Source organism: Filicampus tigris, chromosome 4 (assembly GCF_054856515.1).
Source record: "Filicampus tigris isolate MCC_2025a chromosome 4, RoL_Ftig_1.0, whole genome shotgun sequence".
NCBI lineage: Eukaryota > Metazoa > Chordata > Actinopteri > Syngnathiformes > Syngnathidae > Filicampus > Filicampus tigris.
Window position 1 is genome coordinate 20,109,921 of NC_141220.1, and position 18,424 is coordinate 20,128,344.

The 18,424-nt window shown below is 39.7% G+C and overlaps 2 protein-coding genes across 3 annotated transcripts; one reads left to right on the forward strand and one right to left on the reverse strand.

Moving 5' to 3' along the window:
• Positions 1-795: 795 nt before the first annotated feature.
• parp16 (poly (ADP-ribose) polymerase family, member 16) lies at positions 796-10,259 on the reverse strand. Of its 2 annotated transcripts, none has more exons than XM_086029583.1 (7): positions 10,143-10,259; positions 9,000-9,196; positions 6,099-6,236; positions 5,816-6,022; positions 4,724-4,895; positions 4,502-4,646; positions 796-3,238 (listed from the first exon to the last, which is right to left on the reverse strand). In XM_086029583.1, the coding sequence occupies exons 2-7, from the start codon at positions 9,186-9,188 to the stop codon at positions 3,103-3,105; spliced, it is 987 nt and encodes a 328-aa protein (XP_085885709.1). In that variant the 5' UTR covers positions 9,189-9,196; positions 10,143-10,259; the 3' UTR covers positions 796-3,102. The 2 variants fall into 2 exon arrangements, with proteins under 2 accessions (XP_085885709.1, XP_085885708.1); XM_086029582.1 differs by having other exon boundaries at positions 796-3,296.
• Positions 10,260-10,862: 603 nt separating this feature from the next.
• scamp5a (secretory carrier membrane protein 5a) lies at positions 10,863-17,716 on the forward strand. The gene is made up of 7 exons (XM_086029233.1): positions 10,863-11,030; positions 11,730-11,805; positions 11,923-12,042; positions 13,287-13,443; positions 13,514-13,615; positions 15,188-15,305; positions 15,380-17,716. Exons 2-7 carry the CDS (start codon positions 11,799-11,801, stop codon positions 15,566-15,568), a joined length of 693 nt encoding a protein of 230 aa, XP_085885359.1. The 5' UTR covers positions 10,863-11,030; positions 11,730-11,798; the 3' UTR covers positions 15,569-17,716.
• Positions 17,717-18,424: the final 708 nt, after the last annotated feature.

Below are 18,424 nucleotides of genomic sequence, written 5' to 3' on the forward strand. Positions count from 1 at the left end.
TCCTGTGTGGCACTTGCATTTTTGTTTTTCCTCATCTTCCTCACATATTCCAAAAACGTAACCCTTTCTCTCCACTCTTAGATCATGTTTGCGTGTCTCCTGCATGTGCAGAAACCACACCATACACAATTAGTGTCACTCAAAAATAAATTATACCTCTATATTTGAGCCATGAAAATATATCCACTTAAAGCCTTTGGTAGCTTGAATATATCCAAATGGTTTGTCGTAAGGATTTCCACAGCGCTACAAGGCACTCTACAGCCAAAAGCCCTTAGTCACACCTGTGCTGTTCAGTTTCTTTTTCTTCCTTTCAACTCACTCCTACCCCTTTCTCTGGGTGATGTGAGTGCACTCAGCCGACAAGAAGACACTTTTAAGTGGCTACAAGGTTCAGTCCATTTTCGTGGTGTAGGGATAACTAGCTAGCCAACTGCATGTAGCTGTTGGATTACAATGTAGCCATTCATCACAAAAGTTTGCCTAATCCTGATGTACTTTTCAACGAGTAGGATGTGTGTTTGTGGAAGTGGCAGTTGGTAATATTTGCAATATGTGCGGCTGCACAGATGAATGATTTTCTCTTGGCATTATGTAAAATCAATGGCTTTATAATGGGAATTTGCGCCCCCTTGTGGAGTCACCCTCTTAGAATAACTGGTGTGTGTAGGGGTCATTCTGGCAACGATCTCATAACTATCAGGTGTGCAATTTTAAAAGAAAAAGACGAGGAGAAAGTATCCACTCTACCAAACACCATTATTTACTATATATTTCTAAAGAATATCACAGCACTAGGAGCTGAATACATTTTATTTTCATTACATATAATTCCCAGTGTACTACAGAACTTGATTACAATAGCCTATTGCTGTAAATTAGATTTGGAAATTAGTACATAACACAGGCATCCTTGCACGATGACTTCGCAGAAAGCTCTTCTGCATTGGCCAACAATTAGTTACAATCATCACAGTCCTTGTTCAACAGTAGAATACAAAATCTGCAGTATAAGAAAACATGTAAAACATACTGTGTTAATAATCCAAAGGGGTTTGCAGGTAGCGAGCAAGATTTGAATCTGCTAACTCCACCCTGGATAGGATACGCTTTATATTTTAGACCAGGGCTGTCCAATCTTTTTCCTCCAAGGACTGCATAAAAAATGAGATGCGAGGACCACTTCCCCCCGAGCCCCCCGACTTACTAAACATAGCGAAACCAATCAATCAATTATATATTGTTCACAATGTAATGTATTTTTGAAAAACTGCTACATCAAGAGTTTTTGTCAGTTTAGGATTCTTTTTGTTGGTTTTGTTGTGCAGGCTCGGAGCCCAACCATTAATGTGACAAGTTCACAAACAGTACCTTGGCAATGAACAGAAAGAGGAGGAAACCATTTTTGTTTCTGAAGCTGATTTTTCTCTGGTGTTCTAAAGAAAAATTCTACTGTTTTTGCTGTAAATGTGTGCCTGCATATCTAATTTGTGTCTTTGCATATCTAAATAGAGTTCATTAGTAGTAGCAATGGTAGTCTCCAATACTTCTACATTTGCGGGCCATGTCAAAAGTTATTTTTATAATATATGCAGTGGGCCACCCTGAAAAATGGATGACGGGGTTTAGTTTGGAAACCATTGCTCTATAAAAGAGAAATAATTCATTGCTGTACTATTTTTCAGGTCTTTACTAGAGTATTTTTCGCACAACTCCTGTTTACTTACTACATTTGAAAACAGATATCAGTACTTTCTTCTTGATCGAAATAGCCACGTTACTTTATTCCCGCATCTGCAGAAGTAACAATGTAAAAACAAAGACGTAAACAGAGACAAAGTCAACAGGGGTTGCAATTGCGACTGACAGGACAGAAAAAACGGGAATAGCAGCAACGTGGATGGAGACCAGGGAGCGTTAACGACAACGCAAAAGGGGAGCAAGCTAGTCATCCACATGGCCTTAAAGGAATTCTTCTAATCCTAAAATCCACAAGATTCCGGCATTGAAAAATGATCAGTCCAATCTGACAAAAGGCTTACAACTCAAATGTATTATTATCGCTGTTGCTGATATTAGCTAACTATCATTCAGCCAAGCTAGCTAGCAAAAGGAGCTATATGACTGACAGTAAGACTTTTTTTTTAATAGAGTTGAATCAATACTTTTATCTTTTTTAACAAGTATCTATACCTTTATTTAAGTTGAGTGTGAGTACCTTTGCTTTTTAGTAAATACAATGGAACCTTCTCAGGTCAAACCATCACAATCCTATGATTTGTTCAGATTTCGAAACACATTTTCCCATAGGAAATAACAGAACGCGTTAATGCTTTACAGGGTCAAACTTTCTCTATCACACAACTTTTAATAAATACACAAGCTATGTTTTAAGTTGCACTTTAACATTCTCAACTGTGATAAAAGTGTAAAGGTAACCAGTGTATGTATCCTATCCTCTAACACTTGACCTTGTGACTTACCGGGCGTTAATCTTTTTCTAAGTCAGACTTAACAGCCAGTGTAGCCGCTTGAGATCACATTGTTGTCAGCCCTGAGTGTGTACAATGTCAAGAAAGGAGGAAAAACAGGGCTTGAGAGATTTTTTTTTTTTAAGTCTGACTTGACAGTGTACGGACTAGGGGTTGTTAACAGTACACTCCTCTGTGTTGTGTCAAATTTAGGATATATTTGTTTTGACTTTAGAAGAATTTTAACTCCTTCAGTCACATCACAAACGAGCTGAAGAAAAAGAAAACACTGTAATGCTCACAGATTTTAAATTTTATGCATTGGAGAGATATTTTTCTGGAAAACGTTGCTCACAGGCCCAGGGAAATTTGACTTTAGAGGGTCCACTGTATTTCAATCAGAATGTGAAGACGTATTGAAAAAGAAATAAAATCAGCTTAGGTTCCTTTTTTTAAACTTGTGTAGTAACACTTTGTCTACTGTACTACCCTACTGCTTTTTTTGCTTACGATGACAATGCTTGTGGAGGGAAACAAACAGTATCAAAATGCGCAGTGAAGGTGCCGAGGCCTCCAGTCACAGTGATGAAGGCACAGTGGATGAAGAGCGAGTCGGTCTTCGTGTGGTCTTTCAACTGAACCGTCTGTTCCAAAAGGATGTGAACGTGTTGGAGTTGAACGTGCCAATAAATATGAGCAGCAGAAGGTAGAGACTCATCATGACGGCAAAGTGGTGTCTGAGGAACCATGAGGTGTTGCGGGAATGTCTGTGATGGGGAAAAACAGCAACAGACCACAATGATCATGCCACACAATCCACTGCACCTGCAGCAAATCAAAATAGACGGTTCGAAATATTGGAAATGCCTCTAATTATCATACAAATAAAATCACAGGTTGAATTGAAGCAGATTAAATATCATTTTTGAAGCTCTACTAGCACCCGAAAGCTATGGTAAATTACACATTTACACAAATAGATTTGTGAGCAATGCTATTATTTTACATTATTACATTGAAAACTGAATGGATTACGTTGTGCTAATAAGAACACTGACATTTTCAGAGAGCTAGTAATTTAAAAATGTTTCATACTGTGATTGTAGGTTACTACGGAAGCGTATTGCTGCCACACTAGGAAAAAATAAGTTCACACAGTATCACATCATAACGTGATCAATTTCACACTTAAACATAAATTACCCGTTTTAACACGATGAGTTTCACATTATAGCATGATGAGTTTCACGTTTTAACATGATGAGTTTCACATTACAACGGGAAAAGTTTCACGTTATAACGGGAAAAGTTTCACATTCTAATGTGATGAGTTTCACGTTTTAAAGTAATACGCCTCACATTTTAACGTGATGAGTTTCACGTTTTAAAGTGGCAAGTTTCACATTTTAACGCGATAACTTTCACATTTTGACATGATAAGTCTCACATTTTAATGTGATTAAGTTTCACGTTATAATGTGGCATGTTTCATTTTCAAACGTGACAAGTGTCACGTTATAAAGTGATAATGTACCACGGTCAAACGTGTTAAGATTGACTTCCACGTTCAACAAAACAAAACAAAACAAAACAAAGCAATTCCTTTAAGTTCAGGTAACTGGCGCAGCATTTACCCACTTGGTCTTTTTTAGAGGTCCAAGACACAAAAAGGACTTTGCCAGCAACCTGAAGTGGAAGTAATTGCTTTGTTTTGTTTTGCCAAACGCGCACATTTTAAAGCGAAACTTGGCACATTAAAACTTGAAATTGAGCACGTAAAAAAATTGGAGATTTATCACAAAACGTGAAACTTACCACATACCAACATGAAATTTATTACATTACAACGTGATACTGAACTTTTTTTTTTTCTGGTGTGGCAGCAATATGCCTCTGTAGTTTATAGAGGTGGTCAGATAATGAAAAAAATTATAAACTCCTCTCTGTAAACTTGTGCAGGTGTACCCAGTGACGGACTAGCATAATACTGTAATTATATTGTTTGCAAACTTTAGTGTGAGGCTTCCAACCTGGACATGTGTCCCCTCTGAGAGTAAACCAGCAGGTACTTGACACGTAAAAGCTGATTGTTTGTGACCACAAAGTACTTTTCCGGCACATCCCCTCCCTCGCTGTTTTTGGCCCTCGAACGCTGCCGGTCAACGATTTCAGAGTCTGCCACAGGTGAGAAGAGTGTATGAGGTTACAAAGCTTCACTCTGCGCTTTGCGGTACAATGCGACGTCGACGCACCTTTTCGCTTCACCTGACACTTGACATCTGGATGATCGATGACTTCGCACAAGGCAATGCAGCTGAGCAGCGGGCCCAGGAGGCTTTCCTGCCAACCGTTGCTGTGGGGGCTGTAGAGTAGAGCCATGCTGAGGTCACTGGTGAGGTAGGTCCCCTCACCATACACTGAGTTCTGCATGCGACATGCAAAACACAAACCATCTTCAGTTGACATTGACGGTTACATTTCGAAACTTGTCCTTTTGTGGTTCTAATGCTTTTAATCCGCAATGTAGCGAGTCTACGAAAGGTGAACCGCAATATCGCGAGGGACCACTATATAATGTAAAATGATCTGACAAATACTGCATTTTTTTTTTTAAGAGATGCTGACAATTCTGGGTGCTCCCTGAACTTTTTGTTAGAATTTTATAACAGAGATGTATACTGTCAAAAATGTCTTCTAATAATGATTTTTTTTTTTTTAAATCACCATTACGCAAACCTGAAACATTGTTCAATAAACATGCTTAAAGACGTTACAACAAAGTTAAGAGTAAATTTTTCTTTAGATTTTGATGCCAATATTTTCCGTTTCACTGAAAATGAATATCGGCTCGAAATATCGGTTATCGGCCTCCTTGACTACTAATAATCGGTATCGGCCCTGAAAAAAGCATATTGATCTCTATTGTTGATCGTTTAAAAAAGTATTCACTGAGTTAATCATTGTCTCTGAATTTGTGCTAATGCACAAAAGGTTTCTGTGCGACTTCAGTATTTGCTTTAAGTTTCCGAATGGAGGATCTTTTGAGACATTCTAATTTTAAAGTTCCACTATGTAAACACATATTGAACTTGACTGATCATTTGACTTTATGTGGTAAAATGCCGTAAATGAGAAAAAAACATGTTTTCTAATAACAGAGGGAGATGAAAAGCTATTTCCGTGATGGCAAAAGTTCTAATTCCTGCACTTTAAATTGCTTTCCTAACCACGGAATCAAATCTTTGTCAAGAACTGCAAGTGTGACAAGTCTGAGTCATCAACAACAGCTGACTCACCACAAGTCAAGCGGAAGTGCCTCACACGGAGCCCAAGGCCTCACTGACCTTGTTGAGGTGACAGTGTAGCCCGTTGTGAATGATGGAGTGAAAGTTCTCCAGGCGACTCCCATGGAAGGCATAGAAGACATCCCTGTCCTCTCTCATCCGTTCAAAGCGCGCGTTCAATTGGTCACAGTATTCCAGCTCGAACAGGAAGTCGGGCGCAGGGGCAGAAACGCCGGCGCTTTGCGTCAAGGCACAAAGTTTGGCGTACTGGTAGAGAGCGGGCGAACGGTTACAAATGAGTATGTGGTTGCGAGAGCAGCTTTGTGTGGTAAATTGGTTGTACCTCATCCTTCTGTAATGTCTTGACAGCAAAACTCTTGGAAGAGAGGATCCAGTGTGCAAGGGCCACATGGTGCGCTCCCTCTCCTGGCCGCAGTCGGACTAACTCTCTCACGCCCGGGAAGGAGTTTACATCTGCCAACTAGACACATACTGTACCATTTGTTTTCCCTTTCATGAACAAGATCATCCATCCATCCATCCATTATCGATACCGCTTATCCTCACAAGGGCCGCGGGGCGTGCTGGAGCCTATCCCAGCTGTCTTCGGGCAGTAGGCGGGGGACACCCTGAATTGGTTGCCAGCCAATCGCAGGGCACACAAAGACAAACATCCGCACTCACAATCACAAATAGGGGCAATTTAGAGAGTCCAATCAACTTACCATGCATGTTTTTGGAATGTGGGAGGGAACCGGAGTACCCGGAGGAAACCCACGCAGGCACGGGGAGAACATGCAAACTCCGCACAGGGAGGCCGAGGCCGGGATCGAACACACGACCTCTGAACTGTGAGGCGGACGTGCTAACCAGTCGACATGAACAAGATCATTAAAATGAAAATACAATGGCAAAGGACATGGATGGATGGATGTCCTCTGGGGCTGAACGATTGTGAAAAATAATCGAATCGCAATTTTATGTGATTATGTTTTCAAGGTTCTCTACCCACGTTTTTTTTTTTTTTTAATAAATTAATAAATTAATCGGATTACAATAAAGAATATCAGATTTATGGTACACAAATGTTTTGGTCTTATAGGTTAATCTTATGCTAAAGTAATGGCAAATGAACCATGAATCAAAATGAAACACAATATATTTATCTACGGTACTTCAATTTGAGTTGTTTAACTCAGTGTTTTGCAAACTCTGTGCCACAATGGGGTGCCGCGAGATATTGTCAGGTGTGCCTTGTGAAATTATCTAATTTGTGTGCCTGTGCGGTCTAGCGCCTGGCAGCGTAATCATGTCTTTACTACATTGTAGTACTCTTCCATACCAGCAGGTAGCAGCAGCAGCAGCAGGTAGCTAATTGTCTTTGTTTAGAGACAAGCGAATTAGTGACGCATATTTATCCAAACAGGCCCATGTTTCACACTGAGTAAGTATCAATATGAAACATTATAAAATGCTTTCTATTCAAGACGTTATAATATAACGTCATTCTTCAATGTTAAAAAATGCTTATGTAAACAATATAACACTTATATTGTTAAAATACGATTTTTTTTTCACAATTTCAGCTGGTGGTGTGCCACGGGATTTTTTCAATGAAATAAATGTGCCTTGACTCAAAAAGGTTTGAAAAACACTAGTTCAACTTACCAAACACTTTGACTTGCAGTCTTTTAAGCGCTCACTATGACAACGTCAGAAAATTCTACCAAACAAGTGTGGCGCGAACATGAATCAGTAAGCAATCAGTAATCAACTTCACATGCCCGTTTGGGGAAGTGATGTCACCCATACGTCATGTCACGTTTTCAGCACGTTGACAACTCACGTGTCCATACCATTCTACATGACCAACAATAGACGAAGGAGAGAGATTCACATTTTCAAGATGGAAATACTGTCACTATTCTGAATTTGTGTCAGCCAATGATGAAAAGATTAATAAGCTTTGTTGCACATTCTGTGCTGGCAACAAAGTGCTATGTAGCTTCAAAAAATTTGTCATTTAGAAAAAAAAAAAAAAAAAAGATGGATCGCATTATAGTATGCATTCACGCTTAAAGAGAAAGTCCCTGACTAAATTGTGTGACTGCAGGAGGTCCCCAAATGTGATTGTTATACGTATTTATAAACAGTTTACATTATAAACGTTAAGTTTTCAACTCCACTCAACTTTGTTTCGAGAGCACTTGAAAAACAACCATTGCTGTATGACATACAAAAACAAAGATTTAAAACAATGAAATAATAATCATTTTTACAGTTTTTCCACTAAATCATTTGTAGGTATATGTCAGGTAAAAAAAAGAATGCCTTTTTTATTTGGTTTTTATTTGAAAAGGGCATTAATGTCAAGTGGAGCCTGGAAAGACTGTCTAAATGGTATTTTTTTATTTTTTTAAAAGTAGCTTATTTGTTAAATGAAATCCATTTTTAAATAACTCATATCTTAGGTAAAAAAAAAAGTCTTAATTTTACTTTTGATAAAAACAAATGTTATTTTAAACGTCACTGTTCAAAATGCACTTCCAAATAAGTGGCAAAACCGGGTATGCAGTTTTATGCTAAGCACGTTTCACGGTATCTTCTGGATGTAACTATTAAAGTAATTGATAATCTTACTTTTAATATCAAGCAATAAAGTAACCAAGTTGCTTTCAAGAACAAGTAATCAGTAAAGTAACTACTTTTTCAAGACAACTGTGGGAACACTAGCAGCAAGGTGGATTCGCGTGTATCACGTCTCACCTTGCAGTCCAGACATTGGGTTAGTTAAACACTCTAAATTGTCCATAGGTTTGAAAGTTATTTAAAAATGTTGCTGTTTATAAGTGCCATAAAATTGAATAGTCCAGGGTGTACCCTGTCCTTATGAGGATAAGAGTTCAAGAAAATGAAGGAAAGATGTTTAAAGTGGACAAGAACAGCACTGCATCTTACTAAAAGGGGCATCAGATACCCCGCTCCTCTTGTCAGTAAAATAAAAACTAATCCAACCAAAATATTGGAAATAATTTCCATTGTGATGCACTGCAGTTCTACAACACTGCAAACCATCCATCCATCCATTATCCTCTGACATGTGAGGAAGGGTACCTCTTGGACTGGTTGCAAGTCAATCACATGACACATAATGTCTAGACAAAAAAAACATTAACATTCATAATTCCTTTAATTCAGTTTTGGGGACGTGGGAGGAAGCCAAAACAAATCGCGTATGTCTTACCAGTGCATCAAAGTCTTTAATGTCCTCGCGTATATATCGAGGAGGGAAAGGGCGAAGCAAAGAATCCTTCTTGTAGTTTTGGGCAGCAGCAACAAACAGGCTGCAGCGAAGATCTGCCGCCACGGGATCTCTGTGCAGACAGGAGCACACCAGCTCTCGGACCACATCCGGCGGCAGCGGCGGCTGCATTCCCGGCACTGCGGAGAGAAGCAACGCAATTAGGTGTTAACAGAATGGCAAAATGAGATCGAGCCGAGACTTCTCAACGGAATGTAAGGACGGACGCGCTTAAAAGTATGGGGACGAACGGGGTCGGAGGACGGTTATTTTTATGAATAAGGACGGAGGGACGAGGACGGAAGGAAAGTGCCCAGTTCCGGTTTCAATACTTTTAGCTGAATTTATTGTTCTCTAAAAAGCAGCTGAACGTCAAAATTCACGTTTCATCCATGAATGCAACAACATATTTTGTAAGAATGAAATTAGTTTCAGTTTGTTCTTTTCAAGACATTGAGTTTGAAAGCTATTTTAGTTTGCTGTATCTTCCTGCAACGCAACAATACAATACAATTTTATTTATATAGCGCATGTCACAACAGCTGCAGCTGTAACAAAGCACTTTACATACAACAACAAAAATAGCCATAATGCAACAAGTGAAATCAATAAATTAACACAAAACACTATATACAATAGACACAGGAAAACAGACGAAAATGTGTCTCAGGTCAGATCAAAAGCCAACGAATAGAAATGTGTCTTCAAACGGGTTTTAAACATGGACAGAGATGGGGCTTGCCTAACATCCAATGGAAGGTCATTCCAAAGGGATGCTCTTGCCCATCCTAAAAATAAACACAATTTATTCACTTCGCATTCGTAATTACAAGTGCGAAGCACTGTGGGTATGCTCACAGGTTTGGAGGAAATAGCTGTCATGAGGTTAAAAGTCGTCCATGTGTGGCTTTAGCTTCTAATGCTAACGGCAAAAGCTAGCTGTCACATAAGTGTCAAGATGTTGGCGACGTAAACAACACTGGCGACTCGTTGCTGAATACGTATGTCATTTTAACACACTCGCGAGGCACTTGGACCTATTTCCGCGAAAAAAAAGCAATGTTAAATGTCTTCAAGTGGCCTTACCTGAAGTTCGTTCAACTCATAACAGACAGCCCAAGACTGGGAAAAGCTGACATTAGCCAATGGCACTGTTGCGTTCAATGACCCCCGAAAAAAAAAGAATTACGTGTAACGGTGAATCTTTGCACAAATGTTCGTGGTGCTCAAGTAGTCACAAAAAGAGATAATAAATTGTTTTGCGAATTTGGCCACTTTAACATTTTTTCCTGTTTTCTTGCTTTCTTTTTTGTATCGACAACTGGATAAGTCGTACTTTACGAACGCGCCTTGAATGTTGGGAGAGAAACACACAGATGGAATACTGTACTGTGTGTCTGAAAATATAAACTGATATTTTCTCCATTTTTAGAGATTTTTTTTTGGTCAATTTCGTACATTTGATGTGTGACAGCAACAGCTTGTTTTCAAGCAAGCTCCTGTTTTATTTGTCATTTTTTTATTTATTTGTTTGTTTGTTTATTTGTTTGGTTGTTTGTTTGTTTGTTTTGCTATTTCGCTAGCTCATCCGCAGATAGCGCTTGGACATTAGGTGACGCCACTGGCAAGTAGCCAATCGGGTTTAATTGTGTAATCGTGCTGCTGATTCAACAGCACTGCTTCCTGATTGGTCGATTCGGGCGAGCAGCAAATCCAGTGTTTTTGTTGGACCCTTGGCCTGCCCAGGCGGGCAAAAACCGTGAGCGAGATGAGTTACAAAAAAAAAAAAAAAAAAAAAAAAAAAGACCCCATATCACGTGATCGCCTCTTCCTCCCCAACCCATCATTCAGAGCCCAACGGTACGTTTCTCTGGTGGATCTGTCCGTTTCAAAGCGTGCATTTGGACGAAGATTAATCTCTGAAGATGCTTTTTAAATAAAAACGCGGAATTCTACTGACTCGCTAAACGCAAGGTAAGACGTTTTATGCACATATTTCCATTCATCCACTCCGTCGAAAAGCGTTGAAATCCAACCGGATTCCGTTGCCTCGCTGTCGGGGGGAAGAAACTCGGCTGCACCCGTGACGTGACGCACAGGGTGAAGGACAGCGCTTCTCCATCGCCCGGCATCGAGATGCACGTTTTCCCACTGCAGTATCGCCGCCATCGTCAGCTGACAGAAAAACACATTTGGAATAAATTCGGGATCACAATGTACAAAACAACCCTAAAAATATTACGTTTCTGCTGAGACTGCTTTTATATTTGGAGGCAGAAAGATGCCCTTCGTTGCATCCACCATGCTGTGCACCAACATGTCCTCTATCAGCCGTCACAATAATGTAGCGTTCTTGTTGTATACGAGTTATTGGGCAATATGTGAGTCCGGTCGTGGCCTGTACTGTATGTATCACCATTGTTCCCGTTTCAGTCCACAAGGCCAGGTTGCTCAAATCTGTCATCTGTATTACACAGCTTTCATATGGGCTCACTTTTCATTCATTCATACAGCTGCGCAAATAACAAGGAAAGAGATTTTAATATGGATGGATGCACTGGTATGACCGGGTAGAGCCTCTCATCTATTTGTATGGGGGTGGAAAATTTGTCACCAGAAGGCCTGTGAACGTCATGTTCTCTCCCTCTCTCTCCCTCTATATCTCTTTTTTAGAACTTTTGTTTTTACGCCAGCTGATCTCAAAGCTATTCTTTGCAAGAGGAAGTGAATACAGCTCTCATCATGGCAGGTATGCTAAAACCCCGTATCCACAGTTAAGATTAAAGCATCAGGAATATAATGTTGCCATGCAACAGCCTTTATGCAACGTAGCCTGCTCCACACAAGTGTGTTTTTGCAATCCTAGAGAACAACTTCCCTCCCCTGCCTCGATTCATCCCCCTCAAGCCGTGCTTTTACCAAGATTTCAATGAGATCCCTGACCAGCGTCGCACCATGTGCAAGCGGCTCTACTACTTGTGGATCTGTGAGTGTTTCTGCTCGTTTCCATAGTGTAGTGACGGCAACATTTTGGTTGTGTGTGTCATAAACGGTTTTACCCAAAACACTGTCCAATATAGCTGCAAGACCAGAGTGACGGGTCTCATTGCCGTTTGCCATCCAGCTATTTTACGTAAATGTTGAATGGAACATAGTTTATATATTAGGGGTGTGCGTTTCTCCAATAAAAAACAATTCAATACGTATCTCGATACATGGGGTACATTACTATTTGAGAAGGGTACATTTGAAAGTGGAACAATGCCGTTCAATTCAGTGGATTATGATCTGATTCGATATGGTACGGCTGTAGCTATTGTCATGTTTATTAATTTGTAAAAGCATGTAAAAGCTCGCCAAAGCTCAAACTATTCAAGTTAATTAAATTAAAAGAAAAAGCAACTCATCAGCAGCATCAAACAGACATTCATCTCTCATACAAGACGACTCGATATGTATCTCGATACATGGGGCGCTACGATTCAAGGACAGTACATTTTCAAATGTAACGATGTGATCGATTTGGTGTAATCAAAACTGATTTTCCAATTCAAATTGGGCTTTGTTTCACAACAAGTTTTTCATGATACGAGCTGTTATTCAGATGATTTTTTTTTTTTGCCTTGACTTGCGAGCAATAATTTGATCTACAGCGCAGGTTTCAAGCTGTTTATTGCCCCCCCATGTTGAAGAGTACTATCAAACTAAACCTAAAACGAAGAGGAATAAACAATGCGTGTTTAAAACAACCACATGGCTTTGCCAAAGTAATATCTATTTAGCTTAATGCTAACAAAGAATGTAAAATGACCTAAATGGGCTAGCAAATAGTATTAGTGTCACAGTGTTTTATGATCCTTATAGTACAGTACAATATTACAGAGTGCTATTCAGAATTCATAAAGCCACTCTAGTGTGTATGTCGTAGTGTGTGATTGTGCATTCCGTGTCTTCTTTCTGAATCCAGCTACCAGTGACAAATTCCTTGTGTGCTTTAACATACTTTGTCAATAACGATGATTCTGATTTTACCATGTAGGGCTGCTGTTTCACAATACAAATGTAAGTGTGGTGGAAAAGTAGATGTATGTTATCGCTAAAGTAGAAGCAGTCCAGTTGTAAATACATTTTAGGCCCAGTCTCCTGTTTGTTGTTAAATTGCGGTAAAGGTGGGATTGAATGAAGTTTAAACGAAAAAGATGGAGTCAAAGATCATTCTTTTTGTGACAGTGAATAGTGCCACACTGGCTGTTAATCTGATTGGCTGCCTGGCTTGGATGTGTGGTGGAGGCGGGGCCACCAATTTCGGCATGGCCTTCCTGTGGCTGATCCTCTTCACTCCTTGCTCATATGTGTGCTGGTTCAGGCCCATCTACAAGGCCTTCAAGTAAGTCGCTTCCACTTAAATGTATGACATCTTGAAAAAAGTGCTTGTTTCCGACGTTTCCTCCCCGCAGGACGGACAGCTCGTTCAACTTCATGGCGTTCTTCTTCGTCTTCATGGCCCAGGTTGTGATCAGCATTATCCAGACTGTTGGCATTCCGGGTTGGGGAGTATGGTAAGCTTTTCAGATCGATTTAGCTATTCAATAGGTTGTATCGCAGTATGAACTCTCGCCAGACACAATTATATGTACACCTGCACTATCTAATGCGGGGATAGCCAAACTTTAAAGACTCTAAATTGTCCGTAGGTGTGAAGGTGAGTATCAGTGGATGTTTGGGTGTTTCCTGCAATTGGCTGGAGACCAGTTCAAGACGTACCCCGCAACTTGCTGAATGTCTGCTGAGATGTTGATAGGCTCCAGGGGTACATCCAGAACTGGTGCAGGGGATATGTAAATGACAAATCATAATTCACAACTGATTTTCGCACCGATGGGCAATTTGGGGCCTTTAATTACCAACATGCATGTTTTTGGAATTTGCGAGGATAAGCCATGATTCGGAGCTAGAACTCATAACTGTGAGGCAAGCAACATGAAATGGGCACTTCAAGTGCCTGTAAAATCTTCTGTAACAAATAAATTCAGGGAAAAAAACAATTGACTACTAAAGCAGTGATTCTCAACCAGTGTGCCGCGGAACACTAGTACTTCACATTGGTAAAAATCGCACGGCACACCACTTAGCGATACCATTCAAAAAAAGTGGCTATACAGAGTCAATATGTACCTTCTGTCATCTAGTGGAAGAACATTTGATTGTTTTGCCTGGTTACTATACGTGGTTGGCATGAATAAATTAACAAAACCGTTTTTTTTTTTTTAATTAGAAATGATATATATATTTTTTCAAAATAATTGACATTGGATGATTTCCTGCGGCACACCTGGTGCCATCATGGCACACTGTGAGAATAACTGTTTTAAGGTATCGGGTGGAGGCTGCTGATACCAGCCACCAGTACTTAAAACGAAAGTCAATCCAAAGATATATTTTTAAGAATATGTTCTATGCAGGCCCACTAGTTGAAACGCAGCATTCTGATTAATATTGTGTTTGTGGAATGTGAGTTAAGCAACAAACTCCACCCGTTTTTAGCAACCCTTTGCGGGCGGCCATTTTGTCACTTCTGTCGACTGAAAATGACATCACACACCCACAGGGCTCAGATAACAACCAATCATAACTCATCTTCAGAAAATAGGAGCGCCGTGATTGGTCGTCATCTGAGCCCTGAGGGTCTGTGATGTCATTTTCAGTCGACAGAAGTGACAAAATGGCCGCCCCTGAGATGGCTAAAAACGGATAGATTTTGCTGCTTAACTCATATTTCATATTAATCATATTGCCTTGTTTCAAAAATATGTTTGGGTTGACTTCCACTTTAAGGCAAAAAAAAAGTGACATTGAGAGTTAGTCCTTCTTGGCAGTACTTGGCGCTATACTGCGGCAGTTTGGCACATTGGCAAATCATCATCTCCATCAGAAAGAAAAGTCTTTGTTCTTTGTTCACATTTTTTGGTCATTGTGTTAAATGAACTATTTTGTATATCAAAAGTACCAGAGGTATCTACTCAGTATCAGTGAATACTCAAAGAGTGAATGCTTGTACTGGTATCGGTCTGAAAAAAAAGTGGTATCAAACATCCCTACTAAAGCACAACCACTTTTGCTGTGTCTATCAGTGGCTGGCTGGCTACCATCACGTTCTTCAGCACCAACATCGGCTCAGCCGTGGTCATGTTGATCCCCACTATCATGTTTACCGCAGTGGCAGTGCTCTCCTTCATCGCCCTCTCAAAGGTTACTCACACGTTTGAAGTCACAGTACAAATGTCCTCCTCCGTTTTTGGTTATTTACACGCTATCTTGTTCAGGTGCACAACTTCTACCGTGGCAGTGGTGGCAGTCTGGGGAAAGCCCAGGAGGAGTGGGCCACCGGGGCCTGGAAGAACCCCCACGTCCAGCAGGCGGCTCAGCAGGCTGCAATGGGGGCCGCCCAGGGAGCCATGCAGCAGAACCAGTACTCGGCAGCGCCCACCTATAACTATGATGACCCCATGTAGGAAAAGGAAAGGGGGCCATGTTTTTTTCTGTAGAAGAGATATAAAAAGGGAAGAATTAAGAACACAACTCATAATTAGGTGCCCTTCAATCGCTATCACTTCACAAGTCGAGAAGGAGAATAATGTAGGGACGAGTGTCAGGTGCAAATGTGCTGTACATTTATTGAACATGAGTGTGAATAAGTTACTTTTTTGTATCAGTGAAGAGGGACTCAATCTCTCCCTGTGTCACATCTTCACAGCATCAACACTGGCATTTACAGTAATGTATCTGAAACGTCTGTAACATCTACCTTGTTTACTTGTTTGACTTTATTTAATTCCCAAACAAGTGCCACCATAGGATTATTTCACTTAGTTTATCTTAGCATAGCAAGGCTGATAGCAGGAACACCAGGGAGTTAATGCGCACACAAAACGGTGTAAAACCAAAATATGACATTCTTACACGAAGCCGTATAAATGATATATAGCTACCGCTCTGAATTTTAACACCAATTTTCTAAACTTTGGATTGTTGTTTCCTTATGCTAAGCTAAGGATGCTAAGCCATCTTGTATTCTTTTAGGCTGGGGGCACTATTGAAATATTAACAATAACCAATTTTACAATATTAATACTTAAGATTCCATTATGCTGCAACGTCAAACATACATTTTAACATCTTAATATTGGTATGTGAGTTGGAATAGTTTGCACCAGTCCTTTTTATTTATTAATTAGAGGCTCGTTAGATCCTTTTCATTTCTACTCACTGTCATCATACAGTATCAGGTTGTAGACTAGTTTCCTAAATCGGCATAATTGAATCTTTTTTGTACAGACTGGTTGTGTAAAAGCACAAACCATTTGTTGGAAGGGCCCTCTAACCTTCTTTACGGCAGACTTTTGGACTTAAGATAATATTGCTCAATTATTAATTATCCCAGTTTTCTTGCTTTACGTCTCAAGATATGTGCTGTAAAAAAGGCCGCAGAGCTGCAGTTGACTGGATAAACATTCCAAATCAGTGTCTTGAATCTGGAAGTTGGACATACAATGTGAATAGTCGATGTTGTTGGTGGTCATAGCAGTGTGTGATCAGTTTCTCCTCTCTGACAAATTCTCCTTCTTCCTGTAAATGTTTTAAAAAAGCCTCCTTGTTTCTCCAAGTTCTGGGTGTCATAATTGTCATTCTGTGGCTGTCAGTGTTTTTCCATGAGTAGGTGTACTATGATATGTATAATGAAGAAAATACTATCTCAATCTCAATGAGGTGAAAGTGGAAGCTGTCAGTGGAGGTCACAGATCCAAATGTCTTCAAGATTCCCTCGATGGTTATTACCAGTGACACTGTCTTGGATTTGAAGGAAATGTACAAAAAAATATGTAACTGACTGCTTGTTATATCCAAAATGTGACTTGTCTTGTCTGATTGTGATGATGTGGTATTCTATATGCAGTTTGTTTAACCTTTCTGTTATTTTATGTGTATTTGTTGATGTTTGGATGAGTTTCAAGCGCATCATGGCTGTGTTTTTTTTTTCCCCTTTTTTGTTTCATATGCATTTTAAGTATAATTGGAAGTATGTTGTCTCTTGACACAGGTGCTCATTGTAAACCAAAACTGTCAAGCAATTTGAGTAGAGCAATAGCCAAATGGTTTAACCTGTACAATTAGTTGAGCTCCTGTGTTTGGACTTACGATGGAGAATGGGACTGCTCTCAAAATGAAAACCACTAATGAAAGTTCAGTGTTTACGTTGTCCACCGGCTAACTTATGACTTATGGAGTGTACAGTACATGCTCAGCTGTTCATAAATGCACAATGGAGTGCAAAACGGTGATGTGTGAGATTGTAGCGCACATTGTAGCTGACACACTCCATTTCATAGTGCTGTATTCAAGCTTCAAAAAAGCCATTTCCTCCAATGTTTCCTTATGTATTGTTTGTTGTTTGATATGTATAATCATGTACTATAGCTTAAATAAGTATGAATATAAAATAACTTGTGGAAGTGGGTAAAACATAATGGATAAAGAAACATTCAATTGAGGTAGATTTGAGGAGGCTGTCTCCATGAGGGAGATACACAAATAATTTTTTGTGTATTACTTTTGTATTATTTGGTCCTACCATAATAGATATTAAACAGTTATATCTGCAATTTTCAGTTGGAATATCTGTTTTCTATGCACACAAACTCAACTATCTTCCAATGCGTGTGATCTGTTGATTAAATTGCATGTTTGAAAATATACAGGGCTTTGTGGATTTATCAAATAAAAAGCATAACTTCGGAACTTTTGTCACAAAGATAGCCAGCATTTTTCATAACTATCAAACTATTTATGTTGCCACTTTGAGTCATTCCCAGCTTGACCGGAAATGAACGTTAAGGGGCGGTTCCTGAGCAGCCTATACAGAGCAAACGCGCCCAAATTGGAAATTTAACGTCAACAAGTGACGTCACTGCAACCGACCATACAGAACAATCGGATGCGTACGGCTCGGACAGAAACTCCCACAGCGGGTTGACGTCAAGCCTTAAAAAGTGGCCATTATTGAAAGTGCTTTTTTGTTGTTGTTCTTATTTATAGGCTTTCGTGTGTTTTATTTTTGATGAACTACTAATTCAAAATGTACAAAACTAATGAATTTTTGACTTTGTGGTTCTGGCTAACAGTGGATATAAGAAGGCCTGCGCCCTGCAGCGGTTTGCATTCGCTAGGTGGTAAAACTTCAAACGATGGATGTGTATGGAAACGGAACCATTAGTGATAATTTTATCAGTTCATTAGATGGTCATTGCATGAACTTTTTGAAAAGGGACGAAAAAGGGATTTTGTTTCTGTATTTTAAAATGATCATGGAG

What these genes read in the sequence shown, in the direction of transcription:
- parp16 (XM_086029582.1), bottom strand. Translation starts at nt 9,188, where the DNA reads ATGCAGCCGCCGCTGCCGCCGGATGTGGTCCGAGAGCTGGTGTGCTCC. An exon ending in TACACTGTCACCTCAACAAG is followed by an intron (nt 4,896 to 5,815) that starts GTCAGTGAGGCC and finishes TGTCGCATGCAG; the next exon opens with AACTCAGTGTATGGTGAGGG. An exon ending in CAGAGGGGACACATGTCCAG is followed by an intron (nt 3,297 to 4,501) that starts GTTGGAAGCCTC and finishes GATTTGCTGCAG; the next exon opens with GTGCAGTGGATTGTGTGGCA.
- scamp5a (XM_086029233.1), top strand. An exon ending in CCCATCTACAAGGCCTTCAA is followed by an intron (nt 13,444 to 13,513) that starts GTAAGTCGCTTC and finishes TCCTCCCCGCAG; the next exon opens with GACGGACAGCTCGTTCAACT. An exon ending in CCTTCATCGCCCTCTCAAAG is followed by an intron (nt 15,306 to 15,379) that starts GTTACTCACACG and finishes TATCTTGTTCAG; the next exon opens with GTGCACAACTTCTACCGTGG.